General features: G+C 43.3%; 1 protein-coding gene across 3 annotated transcripts in view; it reads right to left on the reverse strand.

Annotated features, from left to right (window-relative positions):
* Window positions 1–23,709, reverse strand: part of LOC118400909 (cyclin-dependent kinase 17-like) — a 51,782-nt gene that overhangs the window by 23,334 nt on the left and 4,739 nt on the right. The window contains exons 2-4 of one of the 3 annotated variants that reach the window (XM_052474651.1): window positions 10,469–10,617; window positions 6,716–6,889; window positions 6,260–6,393 (exon numbers count right to left, since the gene is read on the reverse strand). In XM_052474651.1, the coding sequence (XP_052330611.1) occupies window positions 6,260–6,393; window positions 6,716–6,889; window positions 10,469–10,617 (457 nt within the window). Of the gene's footprint in view, window positions 1–6,259; window positions 6,394–6,715; window positions 6,890–10,462; window positions 10,618–23,709 lie in introns of all 3 variants that reach the window. The other 2 variants (XM_052474650.1, XM_052474652.1) reach the window with 2 other exon arrangements.

Below are 23,709 nucleotides of genomic sequence, written 5' to 3' on the forward strand. Positions count from 1 at the left end.
TCAACACATAAAACTCCATGAAAGTTGGAATATGTCAGGCCTATTGGGCCAAAATCAATGATGGCCTTTTGTATAGATAATAGAACAAAAATGAAGGAAACTTTTAAGAGATCAGATTTTGGCTCTTGGTTCTCAGTTCTCATCTTTGTAGGTATCCTTTGATTTGCACCAGTTTATTTATGAAAATATTTAGCGAATTCCATGACAGTAGCTAAAGCAAGGGGCTATCGGCAGCACACAAGTAGCCTACAAATACATGCTGGGGCAGGCATACCCTGAGCTTGTGAAGTGAGCACTACTGGGGTGCTATTGGAGCGAAATTGGAGCGGCCGAGAAGGCCAACGTTCCAGCCTTTGGGAATCTCGCTCCGTGCTCCAGTCAAATTGGGCACGTTCCTCCCTCTGCTCCAGCTCCACTCACAGACTCTGCCACAGACACAGCGGAGGCTCAGTCACGGAGAACAGGGAATCCCCTCCTGCTATTTGGGAAGCTACGTGTTCTAAGTGTGTATGATGTATATGATCGGCCTGGGTACCAGTCTGTTTATAAGTGAGCATTCCACCCCCATGCCACTCCTTGGAGTGAAATGTTAGCAAAACAGTTTCTGGATTTCAGGCTAGTGTATGATGTTTTATACATTCTGTATGGTGGATAATATGTTCTATTCTTCTCCTATGTGCCTTACAGGCAACGTCACCCAGGCGTGCTGGTAGGAGCTGTGTGATAGGCCCCAGGGAGCATGGCAGTGTGTACTGTAAGGATCTGCTATTGATGGAGCAGTGGGACAGAAAGGCTCCTAGGGTGTATGGCTCCTTCCTCTCTCCCTAATGACACTTGCGCCACTCACCAGGCATGTGATGTGTTGTGGTGCTCTGGGCTGAAGCTGCGCTGCCCGAAGGGAGCCAATTGGAACGGCTCAAACCAACAAACAAAAAGCAGGAGTCTGCGAGTAGATTCAAACGGGAGCTAGTTAATCGATTGTGGATCACCTACAGGAGGCAGACAGGAGAGACAGGTGGTAGAGTTTGTGGTGTTTCACGTTACAGTGTAGCCCCGCTGAAATAAGCTGCTTAACATTTTGGTGGGGTTTGGTCGTTTTTAATATGGCCTGAACACTTGGCCTGCATCCCAAATGGCACCCTAATCCCTATGTTGTGCAGCACTTTTGACCAGGGCCCATATAGCGGACTTTATAGGGAATAGGGTGCCATTTGGAATGCAGTGACAGGAGCCCCTGACAAATCTCCAGAGGTCCTGTGGTCAAAACAACCAATAAACACAGCTGGAGTGGACCTCCAATCAGACGCTCCCCCTCGGACCTCTCCCTGGTGATGGCCCAGCAAGTCGTAAAGGACATACGGTGGGTTTCCCTGTCTCAGAGTTTAACCAGCACAACCAGACTCAAACCAGTCATATAGTACATTGACGGATAATACTCTCTCTCTGTACTGTCATACTACACTATTTCGATATAAAATCAAATAAATACATCTGATCAAAGTTTTCTAGTCGCTCGCTGTCACGGCTGGCTGAAGGACTGGACCAAAGTGCTGCATGGTAAATGTACATTTGAACTTTATTTTAAAATGACGCCGACAAAACGAAGAACAAAACAAAATACAACCGTGAAGCTTTGGGCTATGTGGCCTGAACAACTACAAAGTTAACTTCCCACAAAACAGGTGGGGGAAAAGGGTACCTAAGTATGGTTCTCAATCAAAGACAACGATAGACAGCTGTCCCTGATTGAGAACCAAACCAGTCCAAGACATAGAAATACAAAACATAGAAATAAGGACATAGAATGCCCACCCTAGTCACACCCTGGCCTAAGGGCGTGACACTCACACAGATTTGCAGAAATCAGAAATGCTTGTTTCTAGTTCCAACAGTGCCGTAATACCTAGCAATAGAAAATAAATAAAACCATACACACAAATTCAGAAAAATAACAAAATAAGTTATATAGGATGAGCCATGACGAGAATACAGTATATACACATATAAAGTGGGTGAAACAGTATGTAAACATTTATTTAAGTGATCAGTGTTCTATGACTATGTACATAGGCCAGCTGTCTCTACAGTGCAGGGTAGAGTACCGGGTGGTAGAACAGTGACTAAGGTTCAGGGCAGGGTATTGGGCAGAGGCCGGCTATTGGTGACTGTTTAACAGTCTGATGCGCCTTCTTCATCTCACTGTCTGTGTGAAGGGACCATTTCAGGTTGCCAAGCAACTTGAAGCTTTTTGACCCTCTCCACTGCGGCCCCGTCCATGTGAATGGGGGCGTGCTCTCTCTGCGGTCTTCTGTAGTCCACGATCAGCACCTTTGTTGACGTTGAGGGAGAGGTTCTTTTCCTGGCACCACTCCGCCAGGGTTCTCACCTCATGCATGTAGGCGGTCTCATCGTTGTTGGTAATCAGGCCTACCACCAATCAGGCCTCTTGTCGTCAGCAAACATGATGATCGAGTTGGAGACATGCTTGGGCACAAACAGGGAGTACAGGAGGGGCCTGAGCATGCACACCTGTAGGGGCCACCATGTCGAGGATCAGCATGGCGGAGGTGTTGTTGCCTACCTTCACCACTTGGGGTCGGCCCGTCAGGAAGTCCAGGACCCAGTTGCACAGGGCGGGGTTCAGACCCAGGGCCCTGATCTTATTGATGAACTTGGAGGGCACTACTGTGTTGAAGGCTGAGCTGTAGTCGATGAACAGCATTCATAGGTCTTTTCTCTTATCCAGGTGCGATAGGGAAGTGTGTAGCGCAATGTTGATTGCGTTGTCCGTGGATCTGTTGGGGCAATATGTGAATTGTAGTCGGTCTAGGGTGCCGGGTAAGGTGGAGGTGATATGGTACTACACCAACCTCTAGTTAAGGTGAGTGCTATGAGGACGTTAGTAATTTAGTTCAGTTACTTTCACTTTTCTGGGTATGTGAACAATGGTGGACATCTTGAAGCTCGTGGGGACAACAGACTGGGATATGGAGATTGAATATGTCCGTAAACACTCCAGCCAGCTGGTCTGCGCATGCTCTGAGGATGCGGCTTTGGAATAACGTCTGGGCCGAAAGTCTTGCACACTCAAAAACACACTTCAATGACTTACTCACGTTGGCCACGGATGTTGTTTTCCTCGAAGCAAGCGAAGAAGGTGTTTAGCTCATCCGATTAATTAGGGCCGATTTCAAATTTTCATACCAATCGGTAATCGGCCGATTACATTGCATTCCACGAGTAAACTACGTGGCAGGCTGACCACCTGTTACGCGAGTGCAGCAATGAGCAGTAAGTTGCTAGCTAGCATTAAACTTATCTTATAAAAAACAATAAATCTTCACATAATTGCTCGTTAACTACACATGGTTGATGATATTACTAGGTTAACTAGCTTGTCCTGCGTTCCATATAATCAATGCGGTGCCTGTAAATTTATCATCGAATCACAGCCTACTTCGCCAAATGGGTGATGTTTTAACAAAAGTGCATTCGCGAAAGAAGCACAATTGTTGCACGATTGGACCTAAACCATAAACATCAATGCCTTTCTCAAAATCAATACACAGAAGTATATATTTTTAAACCTGCATATTTAGTTAAAAGAAATTAATGTTTGCAGGCAATATTAAACTAGGGAAATTTTGTCACTTCTCTTGCGTTCATTGCATGCAGGGTATATCAGGGTATATGCAACAGTTTGGGCCGCCTGTATCGTTGCGAACTAATTTGCCAGAATTGTACATAATTATGACATAACATTGAAGATTGTGCAATGTAAAAGCAATATTTAGACTTAGGGTTGCCACCCGTTCGATAAAATACAGAACGGTTCCGTATTACACTGAAAGAATAAATGTTTTGTTTTCGAAATGATAGTTTCCGGATTTTACCATATTAATGATCAAAGGCTCATATTTCTGTGTTTATTATATTATAATTAAGTCTATGATTTGATATTTGATAGAGCAGTCTGACTGAGCGGTGGTAGGCAGCAGCAGGCTCGTAAGCATTCAAACTTTACTGCGTTTGACAGCAGTTCTTAGCAATGCTTGAATCACAGCGCTGTTTATGACATCAAGCCTATCAACTCCTGAGATTAGGCTGGCAATACTAAAGTGCCTATTAGAACATCTAATAGTAAAAGGTATATGAAATACAAATGGTATAGAGAGAAATAGTCAACACGTCATAATTCCTATAATAAACTACAACCTAAAACTTCTTAACTGGGAATATTGAAGAACTGGGAATATTGAACCAACAGCTTTCATATGTTCTGAGCAAGGAACTGAAACGTTGGCTTTTTTACATGGCACATATTGCACTTTTACTTTGTTTTTGCAATTATTTAAACCAAATTGAGCATGTTTCATTATTTATTTGAGACTAAAATAGATTTGATTGATGTATTATTCTAAGTTAAAATAAGTGTTCATTCAGTATTGTTGTAATAGTCACTATTACAAATATATATATATTAAAAAATAATCTTTTAATAATAAGACTTGCTGTGTGAATGTGCATACCGCTGTAGCTGTTCATGAGGAGTGCCAAATTGAGCAAGGATGGGAAGATTTGATTTACCCAATGTCTAGTCCTGGCTCAAACCTCTTTGTACGCGTACAGTCCATCAATAGAGAATAGATGTGCTCTCTGTCAATATGCTACAGTATGAAAGCCAATACATCACGTGTTGACGTCATGAGAATAATCACCCGAGGCTTTTGATGTTGTGTGAATGCCCACTGATTTTTCTTTTCAGTTTTTGTTTGTTTCCAAGGCAGGTCTTGTTGCTATGTACTTGGCAGGAAAATCACCACTCTCTTTTCCTAGTGGATATCCCTCAGCATACGCACTTTATAGTCAAATGTTTTTCAAAGCCAAACATCCACATGCAATAGGAAGACTTGAAACCACCCCATGTTAAGCTGAGGTGAGAACACCTGGATAGTTTGATGATAAACAACAGTAATAGTCGGGTCTGTCACACGGATGGCTTCATCAAGCATATGAGGACCTGCGTGTGGTGTCCCAGCAAACCATAATTGGTTTTGTAAAAGTTCCCAGAACATTCGTTAGGTCACGGCAAATGTTCTTAAAACACAAAGAATGTCCAGTCGTAATGATGATTTATAAAAATGTTTGTATAAAACACTCACCTGACGTTGCAAGAACGTTCCTAGAACACATTCATTAAATGTGTTCTTTAAAGGTATACAAACATTAATATAATAATAATAATATATGCCATTTAGCAGACGCTTTTATCCAAAGCGACTTACAGTCATGTGTGCATACATTCTACGTATGGGTGGTCCCGGGGATCGAACCCACTACCCTGGCGTTACAAGCGCCATGCTCTACCAACTGAGCTACAGAAGGACCGGCAAAATACCTGCCCTCCAGGACACCTACACCACCCGATGACACAGGAAGGCCATAAAGATCATCAAGGACAACAACCACCCGAGCCACTGCTTGTTCACCCTGCTATCATCCAGAAGGTGAGGTCAGTACAGGTGCATCAAAGCTGGGGCCGAGAGACTGAAAAACAGCTTCTATCTCAAGGCCATCAGACTGTTAAACAGCCATCACTAACATTGAGTGGCTGCTGCCAACATACTGACTCAACTCCAGCCACATTAACAATGTAAAAATTGGTGTAATAAATATATCACTAGCCACTTTAAACAATGCCACTTAATATAATGTTTACATACCCTACATTACTCATCTCATATGTATATACTGTACTTGATACCATCTACTGCATCTTGCTTATGCCGTTCTGTACCATCACTCATTCATATATTTTTATGTACATATTCTTCATCCCTTTACACTTGTGTCTATAAGGTAGTTGTTGTGGAATTGTTAGGTTAGATTACTCGTTGGATATTACTGCATTGTCGGAACTAGAAGCACCAGCATTTTGCTACACTCACATTAACATCTGCTAACCATGTGTATGTGACAACTAAAACTTGATTATACTTGTTACATTACCTGGTAACCTAATGAGAACATTTGAGGAATGTTCTGTGGTGGTTGTTAATGTCAATGTTGAAAAAATGTTTTCATCCCGCTGATAGATAAAACAAACCCTAACTAAAGAAATGCTACTGTTAAAAACATTTGAAATGATTCAAAACCTGTCCTCCGAGAGAGTATGAGTCGCTCCCAAACAACACTTCCTTTCCTCCGTATGAGTTGGTGAAGCAGTGATGGGGGGAGATGAAGGGGGTGTCAGACTCACCTCTGCGGAAATGCGTCGGTTGCCCCTGTTCCTTAGACACACCCCTGTGGGAGACTGCACCTCGTCTGAGCTCGTCCCCGACGCCTGGTCACTCTCTCCATCAGAACTCATCTTCATGTTCTCATGGACAATGTCTGAGAGAGGGGGAGAGGAGGGGAGGCGGGGCAGAGACAGAGAGACACAGATTGTTTTTTTTTTTAAATGAAGTCAACATTTCAAAAATGCAAGTCCTGGATAACTGTTCAAACAGTGGTTGATAAGACCAGGGGGCCCATAAACGTATGAGTGAGGTTATTCTTTCCATCAACTCAACTTGATGTCATCCACAGCTGCTGGGAACTATAGCAGCCACTCCCTGGTTAGTTTCCACTGTCCTGCCCTCTCCCCTGACTCAAGTGACACTGTGTGTGTTTCTGTGTCCATGCCCGTGTGTGTGTGTGTGTGTGTGTGTCTCACCGAGGCGGCTGCCGTTGCGGGGCATGGCCATGAGAGACCCTAGCCCTCCTCCTCCTATGACACTCTGAGGTCTCCGTAGCGGGGGCTTCTTAAAGGGACCAGTGTACTGGTGCAGGAAGGAGTTAACACTGTGGGCTGAGGGGGGGAGACCATGACCGTTCCTCACCATGGGCTCTGTGGAAGGGGGAGAGAGAGATCTATTGTGACAACCAGTTCAGTTCAGTCCAGTACATACAATACAGACACCTTGGCTTGGGGCACCATCTATCATACTGTAGTGAGGGTCTGGAGGCTACACCCTGTTTTAGTCAGGTCATATGGTCAGACTGAAAAACAGCTTCTATCTTAAGGCCATCAGAATGTTAAACAGCCATCACGAACAAAGAGAGGCTGCTGCCAACATACAGACTCCACTCACTCTAGTCACTTTAAATAATGCCACTTTAATAATGTTTACATATCCTACATTACTCATCTCATATGTATATACTGTACTTTATACCATCTATTGCATCTGTGTACATATATTTTATGTGTACATATTCTTATTCCATCCCTTTACATTGTGTGTATAAGGTAGTCGTAGTGAATTTGTTAGATTACTTGTTAGATATTACTGCACTGTAGGAACTAGAAGCACAAGCATTTCGCTACGCATAAACCATGTGTATATGTGACCAAAAATGTTTGATTTGACCTGTCAGAGGGATTGATTGTTTTGGCAAAGGAGAAATGCTCCCTAACAGCAATGTAAACAAATTTGTGCCCAAAATGTGTTTTTGTGCTTATGGAATATTTCTGGGATCTTTTATTTTAGCTCATGAAACATGGGACCAACACTTTACATGTTGTATTTATATTCTTGTTCAGTGTATATCGTTTCTCAACAGGGAATCCATGTTTACTTGACAGAACACAATCTTTTTTCCTCGGTTTAGACACAATAAACTCAACTGAAAGAGTAGACTAGACAAATGTGTTTCTTACTAGATTACTAATACCCCGCCTTTCCTCAAAGTCCCACCCACAGAGATTGATTGACAGGTCTGAAACTGTACCAACTCTGTGACTCACACACATTCTGCCACCACACCTGATAATCCCACCCACAGTGATTGATTGACATAACCGTTAAAGGGATAGTTCACTCAAATGACAAAATGACCCTAAGCGAACATAGTAGCTCAGCCGATAAAATACATAATTTGAAGAACAAACATCTTTGTGGCAATTCATATCTTAGAACTAAAACATCACCTCAATCTCAGGTGATATCTATAGTCCTGATCATATACGACAATGACAATAGGGTTAAAGATCGAGGAAGAGCATTACGTTAGAGAGGAAACAAACAATGTCCATCAATGTCCATCAACACAACAGATGACCACAAACAAACTCCCTCCCTTACTAGATAACACATACAGACAGGCGCACACATTAAATCTCGTATCCCACTACTACCGCTGTGTGCCCCTGTTATGTTGATGTGTTACACAATCAGATCAAGGCTAAGACATTAGGATTCATCCCAATGATTGACACCATGGTGGGTTCATCTGATCTCATCTGGACACTCCATTCTGTCTCCTCTCTCTCTGAGACTTGTACTGTCCCACACACTGCAGACAGCCCAACGCAATCCCTCTCCGCAGCAGAATACACAGGTGCGTACACCATGCTCATGGGCAAACACAATCGCACACACACAAGAAGAGAACACACACACACACAAAACAACATCCTCTGTAGGACAAAAGGAGAGGGGAGCCGGGGAAAAGGAGAGGGAAGCTGAAGCTATTGAATAATATAAGGAGAGGGGATCTGGGGGAAACCTTAAGAAAGCCAGGAGAGGAATAACGAGATAAAACGGAGGAGGAGGAGGACGCCCAGCTGCTCTCACAGTCCTCCAAGTCGCCATGGCAATGTCATGGAAACTCTTGAACGTTCCAGACCCTGAACAGGCAGCACCATAGCAACGTCGTGGCAGCCACCGTCAACAGCAGGCGCTAGACCATCCCAAGCTTAGAGATAACTAACCAGCTATGTCACCGTATCTTTGTTTTGACGCCTCGCCGGCTACAGCCTTCACCGGACTCGAACATGAAGAAGTAACACCGATGATGATGATGTGTGTGTGTTCCCGGATGTTAAAGAGAAGAAGAAAAAGTATCTGCTGTGTCTGCAGTGAAACGAGACACAAGCCAGACGTAGGCTTATCCATCGGCATTCGCAAACCTATTCAGACCCCGTCACTTCTTCCACACTGTTACGTCACAGCCTTATTCTAAAAATGGATTCATATTATTCATATTTATCTCCTCCCTCTACACACAACACCCCATAATGACAAAGCAAAAACAGGTTTTTAGACAACAACAAAAAACGGAAATAACTCGTTTGCGATGAGACTCTAAATGGATTAATTGGACTTGATTTGGAAAGGCACAAACATGTCTATATAAAGGTCCCTTAGTTGACACTGCATGTCAGAGCAAAAACCAAGCCATGAGGTCGAAGGAATTATCAGTAGAACTCTGAGACAGGATTGTGTCGAAGCACAGATTTGAGGAAGGGTACCAAAACCATTTCTGCAGCATTGAAGGTCCCCAAGAACAAAGTGTCCTCCATCATTCTTAAATGGAACAAGATTGGAACCATCAACACACTAGAGCTGGCCACCGGGCCAAACTGAGAAATCGGGGGAGAAGGGCCTTGGTCAGGGAGGTGACCAAGAACCCGATTGGAGCTCTGTCAGAGTGGCTGAGTTCCTCTGTGGAGATGGGAGAACCTTCCAGAAGGACAAGCATCTCTGCAGCACTCCACCAAATCAGGCCTTTATGGTAGAATGGCCAGACGGAAGCCACTACCCAGTAAATGGCACATGAAGGCCACTTGGAGTTTACCAAACAGCACCTAAAGAACTCTCAGACCATGAGAAACAAGATTCTCTGGTCTGATGAAACCAAGATTGAACTCTTTGGCCTGAATGCCAAGCACATCACGTCTGGAGGAAACCAGGCACAGCTCATCACCTGGTCAATACCATCCCTACAGTGAAGCATGGTGGTGGCAGCATCACACTCTGGCGATGTTTTTCAGCGACAAGGACTGGGAGACTAGTCAGGATGAAGGAAAAGATGAACAGAGCAAAATACTTGATGAAGAGCTGCTCCCCATCCAACCTGAAAGAGCTTGAGAGGATGTGCAGAGAAGAATAGGAGAAACTCCCCAAATACAGGTGTGCCAAGCTCATAGTGTCATACCCAAGAAGACTCGTGGCTGTAATCACTGCCAAAGGTGCGAGTAAATGTCTGAATATTTGCAAAAATGTCTAAAAACCTGTTTTTGCTTTGTCATTATGGGGTATTGTGTGTAGGCACAGCCAGAAGAGGACTGGCCACCCCTCATAACCTGGTTCCTCTCTTGGTTTCTTCCTAGGTTCTGGCCTTTCTAGGGAGTTTTTCCTAGCCACCGTGCTTCTACACCTGCATTGCTTGCTGTTTGGGGTTTCTGGGTTTCTGTACAGCACTTTGAGACATCAGCTGATGTGAGAAGGGCTTTATAAATACGATTGATTGATTGATTGATTGATTGATAAGGAGGAAAAAAACGATTTTAGAATAAAGGCTGTAACGTAACAAAATGTGGAAAAAGTGAAGGCGTCTGAACACTTTCCAAATCCACTGTACATTACATCCACATAACCACACATTCACTCTCCCTCACACCCCCCCACACACACACCCTCACTGTTGTCTTTGACGGCATTCTCCTCTATAGTAATCTGTTCAGCCAGTTCAGACAGAGACTCGTCGATGGTCTGACTCCCTCTCAGAGTCTGGGACAGCCTCCTCCTAAACCGCTTCATCTTCTCTATGGAGCTCTCTGGAAGGGGAGGCCTGGGGATGGAGAGAAGAGGGGACAGTCAGTTACACACACACACACACACACACACACACACACACACACACACACACACACACACACACACACACACACACACACACACACACACACACACACACACACACACACACACACACACACACACACACACACACACACGGCCTGGGGAGAAAAAGATACCCCACACACCATTACTGTTAAATGGCCCCACTGTTTATTCTGTTGGCTGGAATGTTTAACGCAGAGAGAGGAGTCGGACACAGAGCGGCAGTGAAGAAAAGCTACGGAGGACACACACTCTCTCTCAAAAAAAAGACAAGAGGGACGATAAAAGTATTAGAATACATATGGCTGGGAGTTCTTCTTGATCAGCCCTGGAACATGATATAAGTCCTTCAAAAGCAAACCAGAGGGTAAAACAGTGGGTCTTTCTTGGACAATGACTGCCAGTACTCCTTGTGCTTGAGGAAGCTTGACAGATAGTGTATCTTGTCATACAAGTGTGCGTGTCAAAAGGTGTGCTTCTTTTGAAAAGCACTCCCTGTGTGAGTGAGGTCTTGAGCAGGCCCCAGCATGTTCCCGGGCAGGTCCCCTAATAAATATTGCTTTTAAAGATTTCACAGAGAATATAGCCATCAATCACACCTCAAGCTATACACACTAATTCCACATCTACAGTAAAAATGAGTTTATGACAAATAATAACCATCCAACACCAAACGGCCGCAAGATAAATATCCTAGTAATCGCACATCTATAGTTTAATGAAGACAAAAAGAAGACAAGATTTAGAGCTACTGACTGGAGCGAATACAAGAACCTATCAACACTCAAGGGAAACACGCCTAATTTAGGAGTCAGTAATATAGAGCCTAATGAATTTCCCACACTGGAAAAACCAATGTATTGGGAGAGATAATTATTCATGTAGCTCCGGGACGGAACTAATCGAGTGTGAAGAAGAACCTAGAGATCAAAAACATACACACATAATTTAGACCAGTTGTACGCCGAGTGTACAAAACATTAGGAACACCTGCTCTTTCCATGACATAGACTGAATCCAGGTGAACGCTATGATCCCTTATCGATGTCACCTGTTAAATCCACTTCAATCAGCGTAGATGAAGGGGAGGAGACATGGTTCAAGGAGGATTTTTAAGCCTGGATACAATTGAGACATGGATTGTGTATGTGTTCCATTCAGAGGGTGACTGGGCAAGACAAAATAATTCTAAGTGCTTTTGCACGGGGGTATGGTAGTAGGTGTCTGGCGCACCGGTTTGAGTGTGTCAAGAACTGCAACGCACCAAAGGACATCCATCCAACTTGACACAACTGTGGAAAGCATTGGAGTCAACATGGGCCAGCATCCCTGTGGATGCGCTATCGACAACTTGTGGAGTCCATTGCCCTGGCGAATTGAGGCTGTTCTGAGGGCAAAAGGGGGTGCAAACTCAATATTAGGACGGTGTTCCGAGTGTTTTGTACACTCAGTGTTTAACAGTCCTCGTAACTTATGTCCAACGGTGGGTAAAACATGATGCATTGAGAGAGATACATGTTTTATTCATAGGGGATGGAATTAATGTGAACTGGAGCGAAACAAGAACGAACCTATCAACATTCAGGGAAAAATAGATCATTTTGACATTAGTTAAATAGGCTAATGAATTTCCCACACTGGAAAGAAAACGTGATGTATTTGAAGAGATTGATGGAGTGATGGCACAGCCCATGCATGAACTGTGGTAGCAGATGGTAAAGCAGGGGATTCGTGAGAGAATGGCGAACAGGACTAGCATAGGCTGCATCCAGTTCATGTCACATTGCATCACCATTCAGTGTGTGTGTGTGTGTGTGTGTGTGTGTGTGTGTGTGTGTGTGTGTGTGTGTGTGTGTGTGTGTGTGTGTGTGTGTGTGTGTGTGTGTGTGTGTGTGTGTGTGTGTGAGTGAGTGAGAAGTGAGTGAGTGAGTGAGTGAGTGAGTGAGTGAGTGAGTGAGTGCAGTGAGTGAGTGAGTGAGTGAGTGAGTGAGTGAGTGAGTGAGTGAGTGAGTGAGTGAGTGAGAGAGAGAGAGAGAGAGAGCAGAAAGATTTCAAGTGTATTTGTGTGAGAGAAAGTGAAAGCAAAAGAGGCGGAGAGAAAACAATTGACAGAGAAGGGAGTGAAAAGAAAAGGACATGCTGGTGCAAGAGAGGAGAGAGAGAGAGATGTGAATGAGGGAGGTTGCCTCTCAACCTGCTGATTCAGACACCTCTCCCTCCCTGCCAATGTTCTCTGACCTTAGTGAGGGGGAGATTACAACGGCACTACACTTTAACAGATATGGACATGTGTCCGTTTGTCTGTCTGTACTGGGGATGAGTAAGAAGAGACATGAGGCCACATGAGTTAGGCCCTGAAGGTCTGTCTGTCTGACTAATAGTCTCCATTACAAGCCTTTGTCTTCCCAAACATCACTCAGGAGCTGGAGAGAGATGTCAAATACCACACGGAGTAAGGCAGGGGGGTAAAAGTTGTTTTGAAGGAAAGAGCAGAGCTACTAAACTAAGCTACCATCTATTCACTGTCTGACACATAGCTCCCTATTCATTCCACTGATCGGGGATAGTCGGTGACGATTCCTGCCCTTCTTTCGCATTCTATTATTGCTCCATGATTTAGCTCTGACAACTCTTCCAAAATGTTACAGCCTGCTCCTCCGGTCATAACAAAAGGCCATTTCAGGACAGCGGAGATGAGGGAGTCAGCCGGACTCTGGAGTCATCACTGCCAACGAAACAGCTCATAGCCTTCTTCTCATTTCTCACAGTTGAGGGTACAGCTCAGCCTCGGAGCACACTGTGTTCCATGGAGAATGAATGGATGGATGGATGGATGAATGAATTTCACCAGAGTAAATGAATGAATTTGACTAGAGTTTTGATGGCAGTTTCTAACCCATCTCATCCTTGTTCGCATCCCCTCATCCCATTCTGTCCCCTTTCCATGGCTTGGCTCTGTGATCTAGTCTGGAGCCCTGGAGAGTTGGATGTGATCCCTGCTCCCATGAGTAAGTAGGCCGTGCAGAGGACTGGGCTCCAGATCCACTGGGTTAAGGTCAAAGAATTAGTCCCATTCAAGCACTGATTCGGATTTGTTGCCGTGGCAACATTCTCTACCCAATGTCTAAATATCATCCTAGTCTCCCTGCAGGAGACTAGGATGATATTCTGTCTCTTTTCATCAAACCACCTGGCTTACGGCACACACACACACACACACACACCCTACAGTCTGTGGTCACACACATAGTTAACCATGATATCCCCAGATGGACAAACTGATAGTTCCAGCTGTATGCAAAATTGCATTTCACACATAAGTTTGACTGGCATGGACAGTGGGGATAGGAGGGGGTAGGGGAAAGACTAAGAGAAGTAGGGGAAAGACTAAGAGAAGCAGGGGAAAGACTAAGAGAAGCAGGGGAAAGACTAAGAGAAGCAGGGGAAAGACTAAGAGAAGCAGGGTAAAGACTAAGAGAAGCAGGGGAAAGACTAAGAGAAGCAGGGGAAAGACTAAGAGAAGCAGGGGAAAGACTAAGAGAAGCAGGGGAAAGACTAAGAGAAGCAGGGGAAAGACTAAGAGAAGCAGGGGAAAGACTAAGAGAAGCAGGGGAAAGACTAAGAGAAGCAGGGGAAAGACTAAGAGAAGCAGGGGAAAGACTAAGAGAAGCAGGGGAAAGACTAAGAGAAGCAGGGGAAAGACTAAGAGAAGCAGGGGAAAGACTAAGAGAAGCAGGGGAAAGACTAAGAGAAGCAGGGGAAAGACTAAGAGAAGCAGGGGAAAGACTAAGAGAAGCAGGGGAAAGACTAAGAGAAGCAGGGTAAAGACTAAGAGAAGCAGGGTAAAGACTAAGAGAAGCAGGGGAAAGACTAAGAGAAGCAGGGGAAAGACTAAGAGAAGCAGGGGAAAGACTAAGAGAAGCAGGGGAAAGACTAAGAGAAGCAGGGGAAAGACTAAGAGAAGCAGGGGAAAGACTAAGAGAAGCAGGGGAAAGACTAAGAGAAGCAGGGGAAAGACTAAGAGAAGCAGGGGAAAGACTAAGAGAAGCAGGGGAAAGACTAAGAGAAGCAGGGGAAAGACTAAGAGAAGCAGGGGAAGACTAAGAAAAGCAGGGGAAAGACTAAGAGAAGCAGGGGAAAGACTAAGAGAAGCAGGGGAAAGACTAAGAAAAGCAGGGGAAAGACTAAGAGAAGCAGGGGAAAGACTAAGAGAAGCAGGGGAAAGACTAAGAGAAGCAGGGGAAAGACTAAGAGAAGCAGGGGAAAGACTAAGAGAAGCAGGGGAAAGACTAAGAGAAGCAGGGGAAAGACTAAGAGAAGCAGGGGAAAGACTAAGAGAAGCAGGGTAAAGACAAAGAGAAGCAGGGGAAAGACTAAGAGAAGCAGGGGAAAGACTAAGAGAAGCAGGGGAAAGACTAAGAGAAGCAGGGTAAAGACTAAGAGAAGCAGGGGAAAGACTAAGAGAAGCAGGGGAAAGACTAAGAGAAGCAGGGGAAAGACTAAGAGAAGCAGGGGAAAGACTAAGAGAAGCAGGGGAAAGACTAAGAGAAGCAGGGGAAAGACTAAGAGAAGCAGGGGAAAGACTAAGAGAAGCAGGGGAAAGACTAAGAGAAGCAGGGGAAAGACTAAGAGAAGCAGGGGAAAGACTAAGAGAAGCAGGGTAAAGGAGGGAGAGGAGGAAGAAGAGGATGTAAGCAGAGAGTAGAAGTAGGTTAAGCAGCTCAATAAGACCGGGCCTTATGCGACAAATATGTAGTACGTAAACTTGCCACCAGGCACACAACTATTATTTGACTGTGTCCCTTTCAGGAAATGTGTGTTGCATCTCAAACATAACAGCATCACCACATGGAGTGCATGTCGGGCAATTCCAAGGTGACGGTGACGAGGAGACTCACTTTAAAATGTATGACAAGCAAAAAACCATTGACGGCAAAGTTTAACAAACCATACACCTATATGCAGAAGTCTACTTTTAACAATTCCCACTGGACATTTTACTAAAACATTAACTTGACGAACAATGCCGATACAAAGTTTAGTAACGGAATGACAGTAAAATCATTTTTTATATTGACCACGTTTTTTCCCAAAAACACTTAACACTCTACTCCGAGTTAAGACTAAAAGTCTGCAGAAAGAAGTGTCAGCTATGATATGACCCTTTGAGTTGAAAAAAAACATCTATTTTGGTTATTAAACTACAGTTAGTGAAGTGGATTAACACCCGGTAACAGAATGACATCATGGGTCCCTGATCTGTACAATACAGAAATGCATAATTATGAATGTCATTCTCTTCATGGTGATGTATCCTGAATAGATACACAAAACTAGACATATGTAATATCTTCCTTTGCATACTGGGGTATTATTCTACACACGGGCTATTATTCTAATGAGCTCAACCCCAAACAAGACCAAATTTGGTTGGTCCAGACCAGAACAAATCTGTACCAATCATAGATGTCCAAACTTGTGAAACATAGACATCACAATACAGTACAGTAGAGCACAGTACAGAAAAGTATAGTATAGTTCAGTACAGTAGACTACAAAGAAGAAAATAGTATATTTCCATACAGAAGAATACAGTACAGAAAAGTATAGTTCAGTACAGAAAAGTCCCGGAGAGTAGTATTATATTGTACTTCACTCATGTGTACTCTACGCTACTCAACTATACACTACTTTTCTGTTCTCTACTCTACTGTGCTCTACTGCAACAGTGGTTTGTGACTACTATGACATCTCGATGTGGCCAATTCAATTGAAGTCATTCTGTTACTGATTTTTTTGGTAACTCTGTTACCGTTGTGGTAGCAGAGCGACGCGTGGTTCTAGTCTCTGCATTCATTTTTCCATTACATTCACCCCTGATGAAGTAAGCCTACATTGTGTTCATACTGTTACTAACACAGTAGCTAGATAATATAACTCCTCTCTGGTTGTTACTACAATCGCTGTGTAGCTGGCACAGTTCTAGGTTCTACATTCTGATCCATTATTACACAGAACCTGATGAGTCACTCTGAGAAGGGGATTCCAGTTTCCACTAATAAACAAAGCACACTGACTTTGTCTAGGTATTATGTTATTACTAAGTACTTAGGATTAATATCAAGTAATTACACCAAAGCATCCGAATATGACCAGCTATGCAGACTAATGCTTTGGACTTAACAGAGGTAGATGACTGGTTTAACAATCAAATATACAGTTGAAGTCGGAAGTTTACATGCCCCTTAGCCAAATACATTTAAACTCCGTTTTTCACAATTCCTGACATTTAAGCCTTGTAAAAATTCCCTGTCTTAAGTCAGTTAGGTCACCACTTTATTTTAAGAACGTGAAATGTCAGAATAATAGTAGAGAGAATTATTAATTTCAGCTTTTATTTCTTTCATCACATTCCCAGTGGGTCAGAAGTTTACATCCGCTCAATTAGTATTTGGTAGCATTGCTTTTAAATTGTTTAACTGGGGTCAAACGTTTCGCGTAGCCTTCCAGAAGCTTCCCACGATAGCTGGGTGAATTTTGGACCATTCCACCTGACAGAGCTGGTGTAACTGAGTCAGGTTTGTAGGCCTCCTTGCTCTCACACACTTTTTCAGTTCTGCCCACAAATGTCTATAGGATTGAGGTCAGGGCTTTGTGATGGCCGCTCCAATATAGAGGTCGACCGACTAGGATTTTTCAACGCCGATAACGATTATTGGAGGTCCAAAAAAAGCCGATACCGATAAAAAAAGAAATCGGCCGATTTATATATATATATGAGACGCCCTGTTAAAAAAAAAATGTTTTATATATATTGACTTTCAATGAAAGTAAAAGTAAAAATAAAAGTGTTCATTCAGTATTGTTGTAATTGTCATTATTACAAATATATATTATATATATATATATATAAATAAATATATATATATATATATATATATATATATATATATATATATATATATATATATATACATACACACACACACACAGTGGGGAGAACAAGTATTTGATACACTGCCAATTTTGCAGGTTTTCCTATTTACAAAGCATGTAGAGGTCTGGAATTTTTATCATAGGTACACTTCAACTGTGAGAGACGTAATCTAAAATAAAAATCCAGAAATTCACATTTTATGATTTTTAAGTAATTAATTTGCATTTTATTGCATGACATAAGTATTTGATCACCTACCAACCAGTAAGAATTCCAGCTCTCACAGACCTGTTAGTTTTTCTTTAATTAAGAAGCCTTCATGTTCTCCACTCATTACCTGTAATTAACTGCACCTGTTTGAACTCGTTACCTGTATAAAATACACCTGTCCACACACTCAATCAAACAGACTCCAACCTCTCCTCAATGGCCAAGACCAGAGAGTGTAAGGACATCAGGGTTAAATTGTAAACCTGCACAAGGCTGGGATGGGCTACAGGACAATTTGCAAGCAGCTTGGTGAGAAGGCAACAACTGTTGGCGCAATTATTAGAAAATGGAAGAAGTTCAAGATGACGGTCAATCACCCTCGGTCTGGGGCTCCATGCAAGATCTCACCTCGTGGGGCTTCAATGATCATGAGGAAGGTTGAGGGATCAGCCCAGAACTACACGGCCGGACCTGGTCAATGACCTGAAGAAAGCTGGGACCACAGTCTCAAAGAAAACCATTAGTAACACACTACGCCGTCATGGATTCAAATCCTGCATGGTGTTTATACTTGCGTACTGTTGTTTGTACAGATGAACGTGGTGCCTTCAGGCATTTGAAAATTGCTCCCAAGGATGAACCAGACTTGTGGAGGTCTACAATTTTTTTTATGAGGTCTTTATTTTGATTGTCTCATTATGCCAAGCAAAGAGGCACTGAGTTTGAATGTAGTCCTTGAAATACATCCAAAGCTACACCTACAATTGACTCAGGCTAATTGACATAATTTATCAGAAACTTCTAAAGCCCTGACATCATTTTCTGAAATTTTCCAAGCTGTTTAAAGGCACAGTCAACTTAGTGTATGTAAACTTTTGACCCACTGGAATTGTGATACAGTGAATTATAAGTTAAATAATCTGTCTGTAAACAATTGTTGGAAAAATGACTTGTGTCATGCACAAAGTAGATGTCCTAACTGACTTGCCAAAACTATAGTTTGTTAACAAGAAATTTGTGGAGTGGTTGAAAAACTAGTGTTAATGACTCCTAAGTGTATGTAAACTTCTGACTTCACCTGTATATATGTGTGTGTGTGTATATATATATATCTATATATATATATATATATGTCATACATCGCATGATCACTTAGTCAGTGTCCAAAATTGCACCCTATTCTCTATGTACATGTAGTGCACTACTTTTGACCAGGGCCCATAGGGATGTGGTAAAAGGTAATGCACTATATAGGGAATAGGGTGCCATTTGGGATGCATCCTTAATTAATGCTTGGGCCAAAACGGTGGAAAGGCTAACACTGTACTCTTGTACCTGTGTAGTAACACTGTATTTACAATAGTGTAAACAATATTATAATAACCATAAACAATATCTATATTATTAACATGTAATAAATAATACCTTAGAATCATTGAGTGTAGTAATGTCTACATTCATCCATCTAACCTCCCTAACCAAATAGGGTCTTAACCAGCTGACACTCGGTGTAGGGTGTAGTTATCCTTAAACGCTGATCTTGGGTCGGTTTTCCATTTCCCCAACTAATGCTTCAGGTGAGAATTGGCAGAGGGAATGCTAATCCAAGATCTGTCCTTAAGGGGACACTTCACCCCGAAGCCTAACCCTCTGACTGCTGGGTGGCTACTGTATGCTGAGTGAGACTTCCACTTTCAGCCTGACTGTAAAGTGAAAAAAAAAAGAGCTCGGTGAGAGTTCGGGAGGCCACTATTAGGCAAGGGAACAACATTTGCTTACACTAGTATGTGTTGTCTATAGCAACTTGCATTTCAGGAGGGGCTGCTTTCGGAGCCTGAGTGCCAGAATTCCGTTAATACTGTAGAGAAAGAGGAAGAGTTTGTATGAATGGCTATGTATAGACCAGAGTTACGGGACGGGGGAGTGTGGTGTGGATTCTGTGTGTGTGTGTGTGTGTGTGTTTCATGGCACCTGCTCAGTGAGGACTAGGGAGAGGCGGACACTAACCTTCAGCCAGCTGTCCTTGGCCTGGTCCCTTAAACATGAGCCCTGTCCACCACACACACACGCACCCCCACATTTATGCTCATACACAAACACGTATTTATGCTCTCACACACACACACACACACACACACACACACACACACACACACACACACACACACACACACACACACACACACACACACACACACACACACACACACACACACACACACACACACACACACACACACACACACACACACACACACACACACACACACACAATCTCACACTTCCCTAAAATAAAATTAGGCACCGAGCAAATTCCAGGTCTGCTGAGCGCAAACTTGAACATTGTGTGTTTACTGTGAACACTGAGGATGTACTCACTTTAAGTTACAGTTTAACCGTGGCCAAATGGCTTCTGTGGCTATTTGATAATAATGTAGGTCTCCTAGAGTGGCCTACCATAAAATAACCTGGAGAAAATGCATCCCATAACATTTTAACATGGAAATAGCTGTTCTATCATTCAGCCTACAGTAGCAGCCAATGTGTGGTGTTCAGTGTAGGCTTCCATTCCATGAGAACCTGTTTGTCCACTTATCCTTCAGACAAGGAAGTGACTGAAAATGTTGTTGTTTGATGCAAAAGAACACTTTTCAAAATAAAATGCATTATTATTCCCATACCATTATTACAGAGAATCAGACACATTATTCTACTCACTGCCTATTTAGCTTATTCAAGACTGTCTCAAAATACAACACTGCCCCTTTAAGACAAAAACAAAAATCTCTTTACATGACTCGCTTTTCAAATATGTCTAGAAATGTACAGATTTGTGCTCTTGTAAGAAGCTATCTTTCCCCTATTGCTAAGTACAAATTATCTATAACTGGACTAATAACTCACTAACTAGCAAAGGATATGAACAAAATGTGCACACGTGGCTACATGCAGCTCTCGCTTTGATCTCAAAACAAGCACATTCATTCTGTAAACACAGTCCAGTTCAAAGTAAATGGCACATATATGGCAATGGTCTATTTGCATTCAGTTCATTCGGAAAGTATTCAGACCCCTTGACTTATTCCACATTTTGTTACGTTACAGCCTTATTCTAAAATTGATTCAATATTTTTTCTTCTCATGAATCTACACACAATACCCTATAACGATAAAGCAAAAACAACTTCTTAGAAATGTTTGCTAATTTATATATATTTTTAAACCAGAAATACCTTATTACATAAGAATTCAGACCCTTTGCTATTAAATTTGAAATTGAGCTCAGGTGCATCCTGTTTCCATTGTTCATCCTTGAGACGTTTCTACAATTTGATTGGAGTCCACCTGTGATAAATTCAATTGATTGGACATGATTTGGAAAGGTACACATCTATCTATATTAAGGTCCCACAGAGCTTGCCTCCTGGCCAAACTGAACAATTGGGGGGGGCCTTGGTCATTCTCAAAACCCCGTTATTTACAAGAGGAAGCGACGCAGGTACATAGGACAAAGAGCCGGATGCCTGGTCAGGACCCGGAAAAGGTGAGTGGGAAAGCTGCCTTTACCATCAATACTACTCGCCAACGTGCAATCTTTGGACAATAAACTAGACGAGGTACGATCACGAATATCCTACCAACGGGACATCAAAAACTGTAATATCCTGTTTCACAGAATCGTGGCTGAATGACAACATTGATATTCAGCTAGCGGGATATACGCTGCACCGGCAAGATAGAACAGCACACGCCGGTAAGACGAGGGGGAGGTCTGTGCATATTTGTAAACAACAGCTGGTGCACGAAATCTAAGGAAGTCTCTAGATTTTGCTCGCCTGAAGTAGAGTATATTGTGATAAATTGCAGGCCACACTACCTGCCTAGAGAGTTTTCAGCTATACTTTTCTTGGCTGTTTATTTACCACCACAGACAGATAATGGCACTAAGACCGCACTCAGTCAGCATGTACTCTGAATAAGGAAATAAGCAAACAGGAAACTACTCACCCAGAGGCGGCACTCCTAGTGGCCAGAGACTTTAATGCAGGGAAACTTAAATCAGTTCTACCAAATTTCCATCAACATGTTAAATGTGCAACCAGAGGGGAAAGAAATTCTAGACTACCTTTACTCCACACACAGAGACGAGTACAAAGCTTTCCCTCTCCCTCCATTTGGAAAATCCGACCACAACTCTATTCTCCTGATTCCTGCTTACAAGCAAAAATTAAAGCAGGAAGCACCAGTGACACAGCCTATGAAAAAGTGGTCAGATGAAGCAGATGCTAAACTACAGGAATGTTTGCGATCAGACTGGAACATGCTCCGGGATTCTTCCGATGGCATTGAGGAGTACACCACATCAGTCACTGGCTTTATCAATAAGCGCATCGAGGACGTCGCCCCCACGGTGACTGTATGTACATACCCAAACTAGAAGCCATGGATTACAGGCAACATTCACACTGAGCTAAAAGGCAGAGCTGCAGCTTTCAAGGTGCGGGACTCTAACCCGGAAGCTTACAAGAAATACTGCTATGCCCTGCGACGAACCATCAAACAAGAAAAGAGTCAATACAGGGCAAAAATTGAAATCATACTACACCGGCTCCAACGCTCGTCTTATGTGGCAGGCCTTGCAAACTATTACAGACCACAAAGGGAAGTACAGCTGCCCAGTGACACAAGCCTACCAGACGAGCTAAATCACTTCTATGCTCACTTCGAGGCAAGCAACACTGAGGCATGCATGAGAACATCAGCTGTTCCGGACGACACATCTGCCATGCTGATCCTCAACACTGGAGCTCCCCAGGGGTGCGTGCTCAGTCCCCTCCTGTACTCCCTGTTCACCTACGACTGCATGGCTAGTCACAACTCCAACACCCTCATTAAGTTTGTAGACGACACAGCAGTGCTAGGCCTGATCACCGTCAACGACGAGACAGCCTATAGGGAGGAGGTCAGAGACCTGGCCGGGTGGTACCAGAATAACAACATATCCCGCAACATAACCGAGACTAAGGAGATGATTGTGGACTACAGGAAAAGGAGGACCGAGCAAACTAGAATGGTCCAAACACACCAAGATAGTCATGAAGAGGGCATGGCAAAGCCTATAGCTTAAAACATGTTGGTATTACAGACTCGGACAGGGAGCGGTTGAAAATGTCAGTGAAGACACTTGCTAGTTGGTCAGCGCATGCTCACAGTACACATCCTGGTAATCCACCTGGCCATGCGCCCTTGTGAATGTTGACCTGTCTAAATTTCTTACTCACATCGGCTGCGGTGAGAGTGATCAGTGAACAGTCTTCCGGTACAGCTGGTGCTCTCATGCATGTTTCAGTGTTATTTGCCTCGAAGCGAGCATAGAAGTAGTTTAGCTCATCTGGTAGGCTCGTGTCACTGGGCAGCTCTCGGCTGTGCTTCCCTTTGTAGTCTAATGGTTTGCAAGCCCTGCCACATTCAATGAGCGTCAGAGCTGGTGTAATATGATTCGATCTTAGTCCTGTATTGACGCTTTGCCTGTTTGATTGTTTGTCTGAGGGCATAGCAGGATTTCTTATAAGCTTCCAGGTTGGAGTCCTGCTCCTTGAAAGCGGAGGCTCTAGCCTTTAGCTCAGTGCGGATGCTGCCTGAAATCCATTGCTTCTGGTTGGGGTATGTACGTACAGTCACTGTGGGGACGATGTCGTCGATGCAGTTATTGATAAAGCCATTGACTGATGTGGTGTGCTCCTCAATGCCATAGGAGGAATCCCGGAACATATTCCAGTCTGTGCTAGCAAAACAGTCTTGTAGCTTAGCATCTGCTTCATCTGACCACTTTTTTATTGATCTAGTCACTGGTGCTTCCTGCTTTAATTTCTGCTTGTGAGCTGAAATCAG

The sequence above is a fragment of the Oncorhynchus keta genome, chromosome 22 (assembly GCF_023373465.1).
Source record: "Oncorhynchus keta strain PuntledgeMale-10-30-2019 chromosome 22, Oket_V2, whole genome shotgun sequence".
NCBI classification, from domain to species: Eukaryota; Metazoa; Chordata; class Actinopteri; order Salmoniformes; family Salmonidae; genus Oncorhynchus; species Oncorhynchus keta.